This window comes from Sesamum indicum, linkage group LG9, assembly GCF_026168435.1.
Source record: "Sesamum indicum cultivar Baizhima isolate 11 linkage group LG9, ASM2616843v1, whole genome shotgun sequence".
In the NCBI taxonomy this organism is placed as follows: Eukaryota; Viridiplantae; Streptophyta; class Magnoliopsida; order Lamiales; family Pedaliaceae; genus Sesamum; species Sesamum indicum.
This window is the reverse complement of record NC_142665.1, coordinates 24,247,705-24,266,469: the sequence shown is the minus strand read 5'-3', so window position 1 is coordinate 24,266,469 and position 18,765 is coordinate 24,247,705. Positions and strand designations below refer to the sequence as shown.

Here is an 18,765-nt window from a genome sequence, read left to right as displayed (position 1 = left end):
CTTGTTAGTGGTTGTCGATACGCACATATGATGGTGATGTGATTATAATGCATTTATGATCACAATTTCTATATGCATCGAGGAATTAATAGTATACTTATTTTTTTAAAGATAAGCACAATTACTCGTATCGATGGTGATGTGATTATAATGCATTTATGATCACAATTTGTATATGCATCAAGGAATTAATAGTGTACTTTTTCAAAGATAAGCACAAGTACTCGTATCGATGCGCCATAATGACAACATTAAAAAGCGTCCAAGAAGATCAAGAACCAAGAGCTGCCAGAAAAAAGAAAAATAATAAAAATAAAGAAACAATGATATGAATTGTGAGTTAAATTAGGATACCCTCAAGAGGGAGGGAGCTCAGAGTGATCCTTTATGTGGAAGTAACAGCAGGATTGTCTTATCTCTCTACTGTTGAGCTGCTGCATCTGTTGGTGCAGTTACTGAACTGCACCTCCCCCTATCTGTCCATCAACTCCATTTAAAATGATATATCAATGAGACAAATTACCTTCTACTTTGTGGAATTTTCTTTCCCAAATTTCTTCTCATGATTCTATAATATATACAACACTTATTCCTGCAGCAATAAAAACGTTAGATGAATGTGATTAAATCGCTAGTAAGTACGTAGCAACGCTCCAATTAAGTTTTTGTTTGGTTTCCGACAGTATCCATTAAACTTTCACATGCTACAACTTTAAGTACAGCACACCACCACCACCACGCTGCTTACAAATTACAATTTGCTTCCATGCGCCTATCAATTGTCTACCAAATAAAGAGACAAAGGAGCATAGTAGTATAGTACCACCTTCTGTAGTGCTTCAACACTCTATCAGAGTGGTCCCTTTATGTTCACTGACACCAATCTTTTTCCCCCCCTTTTTCCTTGTTTTAATCTTTTCTTATCCATCATTTATATCTCATGAAATTATGATTATTAATCAAGTTCTTTGAATTGGTACATTTCTTTTGGAACATCGCGTAGCCTCCTTCTCTCACTTTTTCTTTTCTATAGATTGCAGTGACTTATGTAATTAGATTGTCCATCCGGTTGTTATGTGGGTCGGCAGTGCAATCTTGAGTCGGGAGCTTTTATTGCATGATTACAGATTTACTAGACTTTAATTGAATTTATATTTCAAATTTTGTAATAGATGTGAATTTCACTATAGCTAACAATTTATTGTCGAATGAATCCTATTAGCTATTTAAAGATAGATTCATAATCTCGGTATAGGTAAAATATGTCTAGAACTAGTTAAAATTTGAACTATTTCAAAAGCCCTCTAGACTCGGCCCTAAAATACTATACCTATAGTAGCAATATTCCAAAAAAGTACCAAGTGCAAAAGATAACTATATAAAATATGAAAAATACGCAAAGTTTATGGAAAGATAGAAAAATATAAAGAATCCACCAGATAATGGTCAAAATGATGGAATTTTGCAACGATCGATTGTCCCTCATGAAAATAGTGGATTGCCGTTGTGAGAGAAGAGATTCTCCTTTTGAAGATGACCGAAACGGTAGATGGCACTTCTCTTATTAACTCTAGCCGAACAAAAATTATGGCCCTTTGAAGTTCTACTGTCAAACCATGCAATCGAAGCGCTAAATCTTGGACTTATGCCTATCTAAACGCTCCAAGAATACAAACATCAATATCTATATCTATACTATTATAAAAAAAAGAAGAAGAAGAAGAAGAAGTGTTATAGAGACAAAATAGTAGTTTTGACATTGTTGCACAAATTTTTATAATCTAAAAAATATATTTTAACTGATAAGATAATTAACTTATTCAACTTCTCATACTTAACTTCTTGATTTATAATATATTTTAAAGTATGAAAGACAATCTATTATATACACGTAGAGACGTTGTGCCAAGATGACTAGTTAAGATAAAAAAAAATACAAACTTTCCACACTCATCAACGTGACACTGCTACAAATTTTTTTTGAAATACCAAAAATATACATAAGATGATTAACTTATTTAACTTTTCAAATTTTATATTAACTGATATATTAATTTTTTTTTTCTTTTTCTTAATGTAATGTGTTGGCTATATATAGTTACTCTTTATTTCTAATATACTTTTAAAGATGAAAAATATATTATTTATTATATACAAACAAAAACAACGTACTACAACGACTATATGATTAGTGAGTTTTGATGGTAGGATTTTAAACATCACAAAATATTTCTTAGGACATAACTTTTCAAGATATTGCCAAATTTGATGAGTTTAACCCCATCAACTAGGCCTAATGTTCAATAAATTAGCCTACTATTCCTTGTTTTCCCACTTGAATTCTTACATTAATATTGTGACAAGAAGGTAAAAGGTCAAGAACAAAACCCTTCATTCATCAGAACAAATACATCAGAGTTTTGTCCCTTGTTACACACACACTCACACTCCCCATGCATTTCAACTTGTCCTATAGTTAATATTTCAGTATACCAGAACTCAATTACTACAAAAATGAATACAGGACTCAGCTGGAAGTTGGAACAATAGATTCACAGCTTGGAAAGAAAACCCTGACGGCCGGTGGGGTGGGGGTGGGGGGATATAATTCAGACTTCAAAGAAAGAGGCTAATAAAAGGGATGTATCACTGAAACTCTGAGGAAAAGCCTCCTGTCTGGGATCTGGGGACCATATATATACATATATATTATATTGTCAATAATAATGCAAATGGCTGTAAATACCTCTTCTTATCTACCTGCAATTTTTCCTTACTACTTTTTTTTTTTTTCTCGAGATTCTCATCATATCCATCACTGCCTGTTTATGACCAATTTGTACTAATTCAGACACACACATGCATGTAATGTAATTTCCCTTTTCTTTTCGTTTCCCTGGAAAACAGTGTCTGAATCTGATTCCATGAAATTAAGATTTGACAGCTGATCTTTCCATGTAATAATTAATCATGGTTGATTAATTGCAGAAATTTATACATGCCTACAGACACAGTCTCTGTTCACCATCACCTTTCTTGACACAGTCATGTGATGATGACGATGAATACTAAGTACCAATAATTCTGAGTTACAAACAACGCTGTTGCTGCAATATCATTTACTTCCTTGTCTTCCGACCCACCTGCTAACTTCACAACACCCTCCAAACTGGAGATCAACTCTAAATTAAGAATCACGTACTACCTCAAAACCACATCATCTATATCTATATCTATATATATATATATATATATCTCCTCTCCTCACTTTTGTGAAAACATGAAAAAATAATATAATATTTAATTATACCTAATTATAAATAAATAATTATAATAAATAGTACGCAGCAGTTGTTGGTCATAATTTTGCAAATGCGACTAATGCATTTGTCAACATGACGAAAATTATTTTTCATAATGGATAAGTTAAGTTTCCGCATCGATTTTTGTCTTAATTAAGAAAGTAATAGTCATTAATTGCATATGTTACCGAAGGACAGCACAAGGTAGCTTTTCCATGCATCTCATGTGTTGTACTCTACCATTAATTTCCCTTGAAAATAATTGTCCTAACCTAATTAACTTTGGGGTTGCGGCCGGCCCTCATGCTCAATTATTTTGTCACACACAATTAATTTTGAGGACTAGCTACATATTAATTAAGATTTATATATATATTTAATATACGTATATTACGTGTATAGAATAATAAAATTTATTTTATTTAAAAAAAAGATTTTATACACGTGTATGACCTGGTAATTGAAGCAAGTCAGATGCAATATGATTTAAAATAGAAAATTCAATCTGAAACAGTAGTTATTAACAATTTTACGCTCGGCAGCTAATTAATTAACTCAATTATGAGTCGACTATGCAGTTGGCATTTAAATATAAATAATTATTTATATGCATAATACTTAATTTGATCATAGTCTTTTCCCCTTTGGGATGGCTACATAGACATATATACAAATATCAAACCCTCTTTCCAGGCCTACATTTAATTTTGAAGGTTGAGCATTTCATCAAGCACTACTGTATAATATATATATATATATATATATATATATTAATATTTTTATTCGCAGTAGCCAATATTTATTTTGCATAATATATATATGTATTTTTATGTATATACATAATTGTGTATATATAATATAAATACTATAAAATATATTTATGCAATTTCTTCCCAAAAAAATCCATGTCATAATGCTATGTCACATTTTATTTTTTCTGTTAAGTCATGTAATTGTCATATCATATAGAATTAGCCAGTAAAATTATTTTTCCCAATTTGAAATGGCACGTCAGATTCTGGTCATATTTCTTTCAATTTTTGATAAAATTCGGTGACGAGTGTCTTAAAATTAAGTAAATTAAAAAATTGAAGAACTATTTTAGAATCCTAGTAAGTTAAATGACTAAAATTAAAGGACAAAAAATACTTTTAACCCCATATATATATATATGTGTGTGTGTATGAGAGAGAGAGAGAGAGAGAGAGAGAGAGAGAGAGAGAGAGAGAATTTATTTGGTCGGCAGCCCACAATGGTATTATTCTTGAAAGAGGTAGGAAGCTAAGTAGCGCATCGTTGTCCGATGGATGGATGGCGAAATTAAGACGCGCATTTTAAATCCTTTTCAGCATAGATAGATGTAAGAAAGAGAGAAAGAAGGTTGAACACGGCTGGCTGGCTTAAACTCTCATCTCAATTGCAAATCTTGGACGTCTGCCAAACAAAAATCATCCATACAATTACAAAAATTCCGCATTCTCTTTGAAAACAAATCTGTCTGCATGCAGCAGCACGCACTGCCGGAACAAAAGACAGTGTGGTCCTCCCCCCTATATATGTATTGTAGGCTGACCATCGATCATCAAAGAGTTTTAATGGGAATCAGCACTACTTTGGTCCCTCATTAATCCAACCGCTGACATCCTATAATTGCTCTAGACATCGATCGATCGGTCAATCTTGAGTTCAATTGTTTATATGTGTGTGTATAATTAGAAACCTTAATTCCTCATACAAATGTTGAGATTATTAATTAATGCCCTAATGTACAAAGATAACTAGCAGCTGTCGTCTTGGATCATAGAGCAATATATACATATAATCTAACATGGATGTTGTGTGAGATTGGCAACAGGCGTGCATCTATTCTGTCAAGTCCCATGTTGATGTCGTAGGATAAGAACTCAACCATAATGCCTTTTGTAGTTGTCGATAAAGCACCAAACCCAACTTTTTCTATATATATTTGCACAAAGAAGAAAAATATACACAGTTTCTTGGGTAGATTAGAACAACGTCTTCCTTCATTGTTAATTATAAATTAGCATATAATTTAACTTTGATATATATATAGGTTAATTTAAGCATGATGAGGGTATTTGATTGATAAGATTTTGACTGGCATATATATGTATATATGTATGTATATGTATGGGATGCGGATGTACACGTGGGCTTGTGTGCACCATTCTTTTGTTTTCTTGGAGCATGGTCGGTCGGAGGGCAGCATCTTCTTTTCTTTCTTTTTCTCTAATCATTCATACTCTCATACTGCTACCTAATATCAGTTGTATATGTACATCTCTTTATTCATCAACTCAATTTTAGTCTTCCAGATTAACGTCTATCTATCTATCTATCTATATGGCTCTCATCAAGGGCTGGCCCTGTGTCTGTGTCTGTGTTGTCTGTGTCTGTGTTGTCTGAGTCTGAGTTTATAAGAAAGCCGCATTCAATACTTGGAAATTCATATTGCATATTGAGTTTTCTCTTCTCAGACAAAACCCAAACCACAGGTAATCCTGCAACAAACTTATGTGGTAGTTTCACACAAACTAATTGTGTAAGATTCTTTTTATCATTTTGGTTTCTAATTTGGTAATGAAAGACAAGTTTGTTTTCTTGAGTCCTTGGTTGCATCATACTTCACAAGAAATCAAATCATATGCATATATCTGTATCTCTCTCTCTCTCTCTCTCGAAGTTCAATCAATTCATCAATCTGCAGCAGTTCAATTTTCTGCAGGAACATGATTGAGGAACTCTTGAAATTAATTAATTGCCTATTTTTTAATTATACTTCAGTTTGTGTGCAAACGTCGACGGCAAGTTCTTCTTTCGTGAAGGCGAATGATTTCTTATGTTATAATCTTTCAGGCTGGGATTGTCTAGCTATTACATGAATAGAAATAGGACAAACTGGTTTGCAAATATTGTTCTCAGTTTGATGATGTTTATGTATTTTTATTAATTTCTCATAATTAACAGAAAATCTTGAGGATCTGGAGGAGGGAAGTAGCAGAAGGGTTTTCATCAAGATCCAACATCCTCGGTTTCTGCAGCAGCAATTAATTCATCATCAGCTTTTAGCACAAATTATGAGCAGCATAAGATGATTCCAAGGGAAACAGATTTCACCAAGCAGGAGAGCAGCACAAGTCATGATCATAATCCCAGCAAGAACTTCAAGGCCTCATCATCGAGCTCGACAACGTCTTGGTCCAGGTTTAAGGATCCAAGAATCGTGCGCGTCTCTAGAGCGTTCGGAGGGAAAGACAGGCACAGCAAAGTCTGCACTGTAAGAGGGCTGAGGGACAGGCGAGTGAGGCTGTCCGTTCCCACTGCCATCCAATTATACGATCTTCAAGACCGGTTAGGGCTAAATCAGCCGAGCAAAGTGGTTGATTGGTTGCTCAATGCTGCAAAGCATGAAATTGATGAACTGCCCCCACTCCAAATCCCTCAAGGGAGCTTAATTGGCCAAAGTCTTGAGCAAGTGCTGTCTAATTCCCATCATGAATTGGGAGCTTCTCAGTCGGACAAACACGGCCTAAAGATCGGTGGAGGAAGCATCAATTGGGATATTAATGATCCTTTGACGCAGCCCAGACCAAGTGTTTTTGGGGGGAAATCTAAGGATTTTGAAGGAGAAACAAGTGGTAGAGATGATCAGGCTAATTGGGCAAGAAATGAAGAAGATCAAAGGCAATTTAACTTGGAAAACCAAAGTGCTGCATACAACTTCTCCTCCAGCCAAAATCCCTCTTCACTACCAATTAATGCTGTTAATCCATTCAATTCATTTGTTAGATGGGATCCCTCAAATTTAACTCTATCTCACCCTCCAAGAAGCCATGGATTAATGGCTCAACCCGAAGATTGGCACAATTTCAGCCTCGTCCCGTTGCAGCCAACGCTGTCGACTGTGCCATCAGGATCTCATCATCATCATCAGGTTCTTGTGTATCAGCCTGCTGGATTGAGCACACAATCTTATTTTCCCTCTCAAATGCCTCCCACTGGTACTGAATTCGACCCGAAACAAGTGAACTTTCAGAGTTCACATGTCTCAAATTCTTCCCTTAGTTCACCTGTTCATGACTCCACTACTCAGCCTGTCAGGCCAATCCATTTCAACATGACTGCAAATCTCCTCCCTTCACAAAACAACGACGGAAGCTAGCTAGCAAGAAATGGCACTCATGAGTTCAATTAATTCTGGGGCAGCCTTAAATTAAGCATTTGGAGAATTGTTTAGATCAATCATGCCTGTTTTTTTCTCCTGAGCAAGCATGATGACAAGCTCATCGTTTAGGGATCAATCGGAGAATTAATTTCTAGTGATCATAGTTGTCAAGATTGTGATTTCATGGTTGATTTCATATACATGATCGATCGATGGAAGTGCCAGAGATGCTTCTGGGAGAAGTACATAGAAGCTTTCCAGTTGGTTACAGTGGATGAATATAGCTGATCATATATACACTGGTAAGGTGCCTACTACATATATATATATATAAAGATTTTGTCTGTTTAATATTTCATTTTATTACCAATGATCAAGGTCTTATGTTGTTGATGACAATGAAAGAAATGGTTAGCTTTGGTACTAATATTATTTAGTACAACTATAGTTGAAAAATAATGAATTTGTTCCACATGATCCATATACACACACATGTATATATAGCTTTTTCCATGCATGAGCACTTGCATATTTTCTTCCCATCAAGCTTTGAAATTAAAGACTTATTCCAAGAATTTTTTCTTAATTTGTTCTAATGTCGGCTTCATCATCCTCTAAATTAATTCATATACTCATCGATGAAATTCCATATATATATATATATATATATATGCCTAATTAATTCCTCCCACCCCTTTTATTACAATCCACAAAATTAAGGAAAAAAAAATCACATTTCTAGCCTAGTAAAAACCTAGGTAGCATGGTCCCAGCCCCTGCATATGGCCTGTTGAATTCCCAGTTCAGTATTAGTTCATCATCATCTTGCATGCATGTCCTTGAATTTAACATTATTAATAAAATATATACAAAGTTCAAGTATCTTAATATATAGGAATTAATTAAATTAAATTACATTTTTATTTGGTGATCATAATTAAGTATATATATATAAATATAGCAGAAAGGAGCAGAAGTATGAGAAGAAGAAGAAGAAGGGTTTTGTTCCGGGGTGAAGACGACAGTTGTAGTCACGTCAACTTTACACAAGATCCAACAAAGTAAATAAGATTGAAAAAAGAAAAAGAAAAAGAAAAGAAAAGATAGTGTGTGGTCCGAAATCCGAATTCAGAAAAAAGTTAGGTGAAGGTACAAAAGTAGTATTAGGGTTTGGTTTGTTATCATGTGTGAGTGTGTGTAATTAATAATAGTTACAATTAGGACCACCATGCAATGTTCTTGTCATAGCTAGGAGGGTCCCCATTGGCCTGCACTCCACCCCCCCCATCCTCTCTATGTAACCCAAACTACACACTTATAAAACTTTAGGGTTAATCCTATCCCTACCTTTCTTGCAATGATCTAATTTTAATTATAATTACCTTAAAGTTTTTGAGAATTTTCATGTAAGTTTTTCATACATTAGTTATCTTGATCAGTTAGTACACAAAAAGAGTGTTTATCCATACACATGCATGTATCCAATCATGGGTATATTGTAAGAGAAGAATCAGAGACTGTAAGAGTTATAAATACGGCGGGCTAAATTACTATGAATTTCTGTGGGAACACTGTATTTTTAGTTCTGTAATTTTGTGGGAGTAATAATTTTTATTTTATACGAATTGAATCCACAATTTAGTTCTGTAATTTTGAAGATTTGATAATTTTCATCATATTTCGATCAATTCCGTCAGAAAATTATACGTGACTTGCATATATGACCCAATTAAACTACAATTTAATCTTGTAACTTATGATGCATTGGTATTTTTAATCTTATAACCTAGGAGAGTTACCATTTTTGTCCTATATGAATCTAATTGTAGGACTAAAACTGCAAATAAATTATAATTTCGGCCAAATTGGCCAAAAAAATGATAAAATTTTCAAAATTATAAAGTTACAAAACTAAATTGCGGAAATCAATTCGTACAAAGACTAAAAATGTCACCTTTCATACGTTATAGGACTAAAATTGTAATTTTTCTAAGATTTAACATAATTATAAATAATTTTTTATTATTTAAAAAATTATCAATATCCTTGATTTTAACAGTCATCTAACAACTAGCCCGATCTACTAGTCTTCATTAGGTTTTCTTCCATTTTATGGATAGCGAATTATAATTTTACTTATTTGTTTTAAAAAAAATAGGGACTGAGTGGATAACTTTTTTATAATTTTTCAAAAATTTTCGATCCACCTCGTTCAAAGAAGCAAATATATACAACAAGGAACAGTTGGCAATTCCAAATATCCATTCAAGAATACATAATTTCACCAAACATTATGAGGTATTTGTAATTTTTCAAACAATAAGGAAGTATTAATATAATTATGTCAAATTTTAGGAGTGCTCATTGTAATTTACCCATATATATACTGAATCCAATTAATGAATGCTTTTTATTTCAGGGTGCATAGAGAACTGGAAATCTTAAATAATTTAGTTTAGGAAAAAAATGCAATTTTAGTCTTATAATTTATGGGGATGGTGCTTTTATTCTGCATAAATTAATTTTCTCAATTTAGTCCTGTAATTTTAAAATTTTAATATTTTCATTCTTTTTCGATCAAATTGGACGGATATTGCATTTGACTTGTATATGACACAATTAAATTGCAATTTGAATCTTGTAACTTAAGGGACATTGGCATTTTTAATTCTATAATTTAGGAAGTTGCCACTTTTTATCTTGCACAAATTGATTTATAGAATTAAAATTATAATTTAATTGGGTTGTTTAAGTCACATTCAATTTTAAATCAAATTAACTAGAAAAAAAATACTAAAATTATCAAAATTATAAAATTAAAAGATTAAATCATAAAATCCGATTTATATAGGACCAAAAATACCATCCTTCCTAAATTACAAGACTAAAATTACTATTTTGCCTATGTATTATGTGTTACATTCTATTGTAGATTATGATGACTTTGGCAAAATTAGAATGATAAGGAAGCAATATTAGAATAATTTTCATTGTGCCTTGTATTATTGCATATTGATCTCATTCATTAATATATATATATATATATACATGTGATGTGGATAAAAATAAATTAGTTTAAAGAGACCCAAGTGGTCTAAAAAAACAAAAAGATGAAGGGGAAAAAAAAAGAAGAAGCTCGTAATGCTCCAAGGAGACCTAGGTTAGGAGAGCCTAGGAGATCCAAAGGGACCTGGCAGACGGCTCTAGCGGGTTTCCCCGAGGGCCCATTATTATGGGATTGCAAGAATCCTTGAAGCTGCAGGTTGTTATTCACGAGGGTCAGTGGTAATGGCTTACTTTCATTGATATTGAATGTCTGAAGATCTTGCACGCATTACCTATTATTCACGGAGGTAATGACAAGATAACGTTTCTCGGGCAATGCTATCACAACGCAAGCCCTTTATCATTTGTTTGATCCCCCTGGCCCTAAAGTAGGTTGGTCGTCACTACTTTCAGGACCTCTTAAAATTTCTCGACACATAAACTTCTTTGGCTTGCCATACAGGAGAAGCTTACTACAACTGACAAGCAATGGTTATCACATTTAGGAGGATGCGTCCTTTGCGATGAGGATAATTTGGAGACACACACACATATGTTCTTTCACTGTCATTATAGTCGAAGGTGCTTGGCAGTTGTCAGACAGACCATACAGTTTCTATGGCCCAATAAAGAGTGGCGGTTGGACATAGAATGGGTTTCTAGGAAGTGGAGGGCAAACACATCATTAATATGACTTTTCGTACATTACTTGGATCCTGCGTTTACCACATCTGGAGGGAACACAATTTGATAAGGTTCGAACACACTGCAAGGACACCGGTCACGTTAGCTAGCTATAATAGAGAATGTTAGACTACGAATTTTGAGCATAAATCTTCCTAGCTCTGTTAGTACTAATGCATTTTATCGATTGTAGTGTATCCTTTGACCTGTCGAGAAAGAGCATAGCTTATGAGCACTATTGTACTATGCCAATTTTTTCATTTATGAAACTTACGTTTTCCCCAGAAAAAAAAAAAGGAGGCCCAACAGACCCTCAATGACAAGTGGCTTCATCAGAGAGAAGGACTCCAAACCCTAACGAATTCCAACAACCTCCCTGAATATGGAGGTATTCTCCAACTGCCCCTCAAATCTGAAGGGTATCAGCCAACACCAAATCTGAGAGGATCAATCTTATTCAATAATTATGAGGCCATAATAGCCCCAAATCCGTGATCTATTACAACAATTTTGTTGTTGCCTAAAAAGAGGGACCTCTTCCACTGGAGAAGGGGAGGCAAGGTCAAAAGATGCACAACTAGAAGAAAAAGTGACCTTATACATTCATCCACATACATTAGATCCACAAAATTATATTCACACGATAAGAAGAACCTCATCCAGAAAGGACACGATAGGAGGAACATCCTTCTCACATTTTTTGCTATTATATTAACTTAAAATAGCCATGTAATTCATACTAGAGCTTTGATTAGGTATCAATCTCTTTCGTACGCGCAAATTACTTCGGTATGAACAATTAAAACAATCGCAGTTGCATCCCACATCTAAGAATGATAATTAAAGGTAAACAACTATGTCATTTGTTAATTAAATTTCGGAGATCAATTTCCATTTGGTAGATATTTAAAAAATAATTGACTGTCATCCAATTAATATCTCCAACCACTAGTAAATAAATCAAAAGGAAGGGGGGGGAAGAGAAAATAAACAAGGTAACTTTGAAGAGACTGCTCACAATGGGTCAGTTTGTTAGATAATGGGCCATGCGTTCTGGCCCATAGTAGCCCAAGACTGCGGAAAAAATCGCAGTTCCTGAAAAATTAAAGCTCCCGACGAGGATCGAACTCGCGACCTTTCGCTTACGAAGCGAACGCACTACCACTATGCTACGGAAGCTAGTTGGTTAGTACATTCCTCAGAATATTTTAACAATGATTTTATCAAAATTTTATGAATAAAAATTACTTTAATAAATCCCAATCTCTCCTAAAATTCAATCCCAACTAATAAACATGGCAAATACAGTCCCTCCTTCAAATAATATACAGTAAATATTGTGTTATTAATTATTAATTTATGTCTAATCATTAGTTTGAAAAATTACATTTAGCACCATTAAGTATTATTTTTATCTAACAAATAAGTCCTCCTATTAGTCAAAGTTTATCAAATTTGTTGCTATTAACAAAAATCGAACAGAAAATCTATATTTATTCAAAATTGACTTATTACTAATTTATTGCAGGTCAAAAATAAATCTTTTTATTACCAAATTATTCTCATACGTCTTCACGAGTTAATGCATGTAAGAAGGTATATTTTCACTATTATATGAGCATTTTAGTCCCAAAAAATTATTTAACCCGCAATATGTCGATCGAGGGTAAATATCAATTTTCATTCATTTTTTTTTTTTTTTGTTAATATCAGTAAATTTAGTGATTTTTAACCAATGAATGACTAATTGGTTAGATAAAAATAAATATTAAGAATGCTACATATAATTTTTTAAACCATAAATAGTTTACATATGTAATTACACTAAATTTCAAGGGAGGGGACTCTGATTATCCCTAAGTTTTATTTAATTACGGTGCACATATTGGCTGTAGTAAATTGTGATGGAAATAATTTGAGGGTACAAATTAGAGCTGTGTATTAAATTTTCTTTCCCCACAATGCAAAACTAGTCCTTGAATTTCAAGGCAAGCAGCAACCATTAATCATCCTTAAACTCAACGAATTAATGAATTTACCTGTCGAATTTCTTAGGGATATTGTAATTGAATACTCTTTTCCTGACTGAAAATCAAACAAGGTGATGCTATCAAGAATCAGGCGCGCGCGCCTATATATACACCTGTGCCTACGTGCGTCTTCTTGACGCGATCGACATTCCAAGACTGAGTGAGTGGCTGTAGTTGGAGAATTCATCAGAATTTCAGTCCAAGTTCAGGTTCTTCTTTCCTTTTCGTTTTCCCTGAATTTTTGTTAGGATCTCTGTAATTGTCGATTTGCGTTTGCTTATTGTATTCATGTTTCTGTTGCGAGCTTAATTGTGATGGTCGAATCACTACTCGCAGCGAACGTGGAGAGTCGGCGTGAATTTTACGTGGAGTGTTTAGCTGAGATCATTTTCTCGTTTGTTTGCCATGGATTTAATTAATCTTCAAGGCGTAGTAAACAAGTGATCTTCTGGTATAACCTAGATTTTTTGGAGAAACAATTGGTGATGCAGCTTGAGATTCTGCGGATTCAATTCAGTGGTTGTGAATTATTATGCTAGATGACTAACCTGCTATCATGCATTTGCCTGCTGATCTCTGGGATAGATGATGCGTGAACTTGCATGAGTTTCTATTACTTTTTTGGTTTAGTCATCTGTACTTTGCTGTTTATAAGTGATCTTTCGAGTTGCGCTCCTGATATTTGGTGTTTATTTTATGCCCTTTTCTGCCTTAGGAAATGAATGCGTATTAATTAACTACTAAAACAATGGGGTGCTTACACGTGGCTGCGTTTATTTCTCTTGTGGTCTGTTGCTGGAACTAGGTGTCCGGTTTACTGGAGTTCTACTTGTTTCCATGTTTGTTGTTTGGCCACTAGGTTTGTTCCTAAAACTAGGATTTGGTGTAGAGAAGCCGATATTATTGGTAAAGTCTCGAGGCAACGGATTCATGGGCCTTATAAGCTGAACCAATACATAAATTATGAGGATTCCCAGTGTTATCTAGATTATAAATTTGGCTGGATTCACAATGACTACCAATTTGTCGCGATAAAACCGGCTTTGATGCCATTGGAGGGAAAATGCATTTTGCACATTCAAATAAGGGTTCACCTTTGAAATGTTGATAGATTACTGAGGGCTATTTAAAGATTGTGTGGCAGCCAAACTGGAATCTCATCGTTTGCATGGGTATGTGCTCCAACATAGAAATTCCTGCTGCCGGTCATTTCATGAGGTCAACTATAGCTATCACTATATATATATATGCATACTGGCGACTAAATAGGTAAAAAGAACATCGAATGACGATGTGGGGGATAGAGATGGAGCAAGGAGAGAAGCAAATGAACCCCATTAGCAGGAGTAATCGCCAACCTTGTTGAAATGTCCTAGTTGCGACTTTTTTTACATACTAATTTCTCGACTGTAAATGGCTATGCGACATCTTGTTATGCATGGCTTTGCATAAGGTAATGGTCTATAGGTGGAAACCTAAAGAATATTCTCCGGTTGTAAGAATGTGTGCAACAGAAACTCTCGTCTTCAAAATTGACGATCTTTATATCTGCTATTGCCGGTATCAAAGGGAGAAAAGCTAGAACGAAACATGAGAAGAAGTTGAGGCTTTTCCATGAAGTGCTGAATGGAGTTTGGTTTAGATGTTTCAGTTACGTAGGAAACAAGATCTTTCTTAATTTTTTTCCCCTTTTGAGTTTTAGGAGCCACTACGACCCAGCATTCTCTAATTTCATAAGGACTAAGGATACTTCAATTTCTAACCCCCCCTTACTTTTACATAATTCTACTTTCACATCTCAACTTTTAATTTTTTCAACATTCAGTTGCTTTTCAAAAAAATATTTTGTCAATTAAATCCTCAACGAATAAAAGACTCAACAATCATACAATATACTTCCACGTTGTGTTGTTATGATATGATAATAGATGCTGCGTATGAACAAAATTTGAGGATGTTATAGTACGGTTGATCTGTGGAGAATTTTATTTGTTTTCCCGTTGATCTTATACCTCAAGACAAGACACAGGAAAATTTAGTTAATTTGTTTATTATAAATTTGATCTTTTTTCATTTGTTTAAACAATTCAAAATTTAAGGTGTGATGATCAACAGGTGAATTTCCTGGATAGTGCTTGTAATTTTGTGAACTCAGATCAATGAATTTGTTTTTGCTTGGATGACTAGATCATGTCATTCATTCACCACCCAATTTTTCTTGAGTTGCAAAATGTAAATTTTCCAGACTTTGTAATGCTTATAGCTCAAGCAACAGTGTATTTATTAGGTTTAACATAAAAACTCAGTGGACGCTACTTATTGTTTTTTTCCTGGCATACCTTTGAATATTTCTGGAAAAATGAAGATCACATGAAATACGAATTACTAAATCATGGGAAGAAAAAAATGAGAACAACAAAATCTATTCACTACGCAACAGGGGAAGATATAGTAAAGCCATGTTACCTGTGAAACTAGCGTTAGGATTAAAACATGGCTTCATTAATTACCTACGGTGGTCCATATCCTGGAAAATTAAGCCATTCATCCACGTTCACTGTAGTTGTATCCATTTCTGTGTCAGCTATGTTGCCGCTGAAGTTGTTCCGTACACTAGCATCTGATGTATAGAAGTTGAAGTTATTCATGATGTCTTGGGGTAAAGGATCTATAGGCCTGGTAGGTTGAACCAAACTATTGTTGTATAAGTGATAAGGAGATGGATTATTGGCATGATTATGAGTTTGGTAAGGCTCGATCTGTCTGGGGAGTTGATGTGGTAAAACCTGTTCTAGTGCCATTGACTGAATATTCCATTCATGCTGAATCCTCATGTTGGCACTGCCACTGTCGAATTGATTCCAAGCATTGACATGTTGATTGGTAACTTCTGGCTGGATCAAAGATTGTATAGCATCCAAACAAGAGATCTCATCATTGAAATAATATGAACTGAATGGAGATATTTCTGCAGGCAGATTTGTGACTGGTTGGGTCATGGTTGTATCTAAATTTTGGGGAATTAATTCTGCCATTGGTGTCACAGATTGAGAGTTCTGTAGGTGTTCCTCCCCTAGTGATAATGGTGGTTCTGGGGCTTGAGATCTTGGATTGCCACATCTTGAAGATGAGGCTTTTGTTTGCTTACCATTCCTAGTTTTACCTCCAAAAGGGATATTCCTTAAGTTTCCACCTACAGTCCATTGCCGTTTGCAAGTCTTGCAATAATGTCGGGGTTGTGCAAGGCTATGATTGTTGAAGTAGCGAAATTTAGTATCAAGGGAGGCACAACGGGGGCATTTCAAAGGGGTTGATGCTTGCTGTTGTTGCTGGGGTGCTCCTGTTGGTTGCTCCATTTCTCTCTGTGTTCTTTCTCTATCTTATGTTCTCAACTATGTTCATTGCTGTTAACTGATGAGCTTATTTTTATACTCAGAAAAGTTAATACATTAGTGTGAAGTGTTGAAAAGTAGCTCTATTTAGGGATCAAATGCTATTGGACATAATAATTGTAAATCTGATTACAAAATCCTGTGAATCTAACAGATAAGAAGAACACTAAATCTTTTGTAGCAAGATAAGGGTAAAACAATTTCGTGGATGTGGATGCATTAAAAGCACACAGGTTTTTAATGATCTTGTCTGACTTTAGGGTGAATTCGTCGCTTTTAGGGTTTTTCCCTGGATTATGAGAAAATTAAGTGAATACAACCAGCAATGATAATTTATTTTCATTTGTACCACGCATTCTCACTTTCATAGAAAAAGCCATGCAACGTTAAGTGCCAAACCTTCTGCTGCAGTGCATTCCAACCTCATCCTGACAGTCAATCTCAAGTTATAGCCTACGCTCCCTTATGGTGAAAATTTTTCCTTCACGCCATAAAAAAGATCTAAATGTGATAAAAGTCTGGCTTATGTCCGTGTTCCATATGGTCACATATATTTTCATGCATTTGCAAGTATTGCATGCTTAGCGTTGGTAAGCTGTTAAAGCAGCCGTATAGAGAGCTCATAATTCTTATACAGTGTTTCTAAAGTGAAGACATGTTAAGGTGAATGGCCGACTTTCTACTAACACTATAAGCATAAGCGTCACTTATGTGACCATGAAAAGATTTTTACGCACTAGCTCTGACACTACCTCACCAGCAAGGATATGCCTCAGTGGAGTGATGGCTTTTCTGATCACCTAGAGGCACTTTGATCTGTGTTGCCTCAGTGCTTCTGTGGGATGTACGTTGCTATCATTTTTGCTTAGGATGGTTGAAGAGATTGTCACGGGTATGTCTTGATGACTCCACTGTTTACCCCTGTTAATTTTTCTATTCTTTAGTTTCTGTTTTGACCGTGTATCTTTGATGTTTCTTTTGGACAAATTAGGGGTAGCATTGAAGTAAGCCGCTCTTTTTTCCAAATAAGTTCTTTCACTGATTGTCAGGTTGTATTAATAGTTAATGCAACTGGGGATTTAAGTGGTGAAATTTTTTATTTCCATTATTTTCTGAACTGAAACTTGATTTCTCTCTTTAATTTAGAGGAGCTTTCTTGCCTGTCAAAGCTTATCTTGGTTATATCTGGTACTAATGGTGGTTGATAGAGCAGGCAGGCCTTGGTACAATTGTGATGTTGCATCATTTTCACCTCTGAATTGGGGGGAGGTTCATGCATGGTGCACACTTTATGCGTGTAGTTAGTGAATAATTTATCACCTGTAAGCAGCTTCAGTCTTCTATCCTCTCCCCTTTTTCACATTCGCATTAAAATATACGCTCCATTGTTTTGCCTATTATGGAAATTGGATACAGATATAAAATTGCCTATTCGTAGAATTTTTTTGACTCTGTTAAATTAACTTGGAAACTACTTTGGCTGTGTGTTTGTTATTGATAGAGGCCAGACCTTGCTTGAACATTAAGGTTGCTTAATTATGACCCTGTTCTACCTTGGAGCTTCATTGCTTCCATCATCACTTTTTTATTTCCCCCTATTTATCAAATTGTCAATCTTTCTACCCTGCAGATCACAATAGTGGGATGGAATTTAGCCAGATCAGCTTGTTTCCGTTGGTTTTAATGGAGTTGCCCAAATGTTGAAGTTTCTGCAAGGAAGAAGAATTCCAGTCACACTCGTACATTCTGTATGCATCCTACAATCTGATACTCACTATGGCAAGACATAAACCTTCATCTGTCCACTTTAATGGCTCTTTTCGTTTTTATCCCCCGCCCTAGTACGCAGGGGATGCTCTTGAAACACATGGAGGGTGAATATCTACGTACCATTGGGGAATTTGATATTAGAATCATGCATTTGAAATTGATAATGGAATTGAAATGAATCAGACATGAGTCCGGGAACCATTGCCATTGGCAGGTTTGAATGTTTGCAGTGTGGCATTGTTGAGGAGTTGTTCTGGAATTTGATTGTACAAGAGATGGAATCTTGGAATGAATTTGAATTGAATAGAATAGTGATTACAATGTTTGCTTCGTTTCGATTATTATTAATTACACTT

The 18,765-nt window shown here is 34.8% G+C and overlaps 1 protein-coding gene, 1 long non-coding RNA gene and 1 other non-coding gene across 5 annotated transcripts; 2 read left to right on the top strand and 1 right to left on the bottom strand.

The window, feature by feature from the left end:
* The first annotated feature begins 5,300 nt into the window (after positions 1 to 5,300).
* LOC105177527 (transcription factor TCP5) lies at positions 5,301 to 7,973 on the top strand. Of its 2 annotated transcripts, none has more exons than XM_011100721.3 (2): positions 5,301 to 5,865; positions 6,291 to 7,973. In XM_011100721.3, exon 2 carries the CDS (start codon positions 6,415 to 6,417, stop codon positions 7,483 to 7,485), a length of 1,071 nt encoding a protein of 356 aa, XP_011099023.1. In that variant the 5' UTR covers positions 5,301 to 5,865; positions 6,291 to 6,414; the 3' UTR covers positions 7,486 to 7,973. The 2 variants fall into 2 exon arrangements, with proteins under 2 accessions (XP_011099023.1, XP_011099021.1); XM_011100719.3 differs by having other exon boundaries at positions 5,302 to 5,818.
* Positions 7,974 to 12,324: 4,351 nt separating this feature from the next.
* On the bottom strand, positions 12,325 to 12,396 carry TRNAT-CGU (transfer RNA threonine (anticodon CGU)). The gene has a single exon. It is a non-coding gene; the product is annotated as a tRNA-Thr (tRNA).
* Positions 12,397 to 13,124: 728 nt separating this feature from the next.
* On the top strand, positions 13,125 to 18,739 carry LOC105177529 (uncharacterized). Of its 2 annotated transcripts, XR_016067294.1 has the most exons (3): positions 13,134 to 13,456; positions 13,584 to 17,531; positions 18,270 to 18,739. It is a non-coding gene; the product is annotated as an uncharacterized LOC105177529 (long non-coding RNA). The 2 variants fall into 2 exon arrangements; XR_016067293.1 differs by having other exon boundaries at positions 13,125 to 17,531.
* Positions 18,740 to 18,765: the final 26 nt, after the last annotated feature.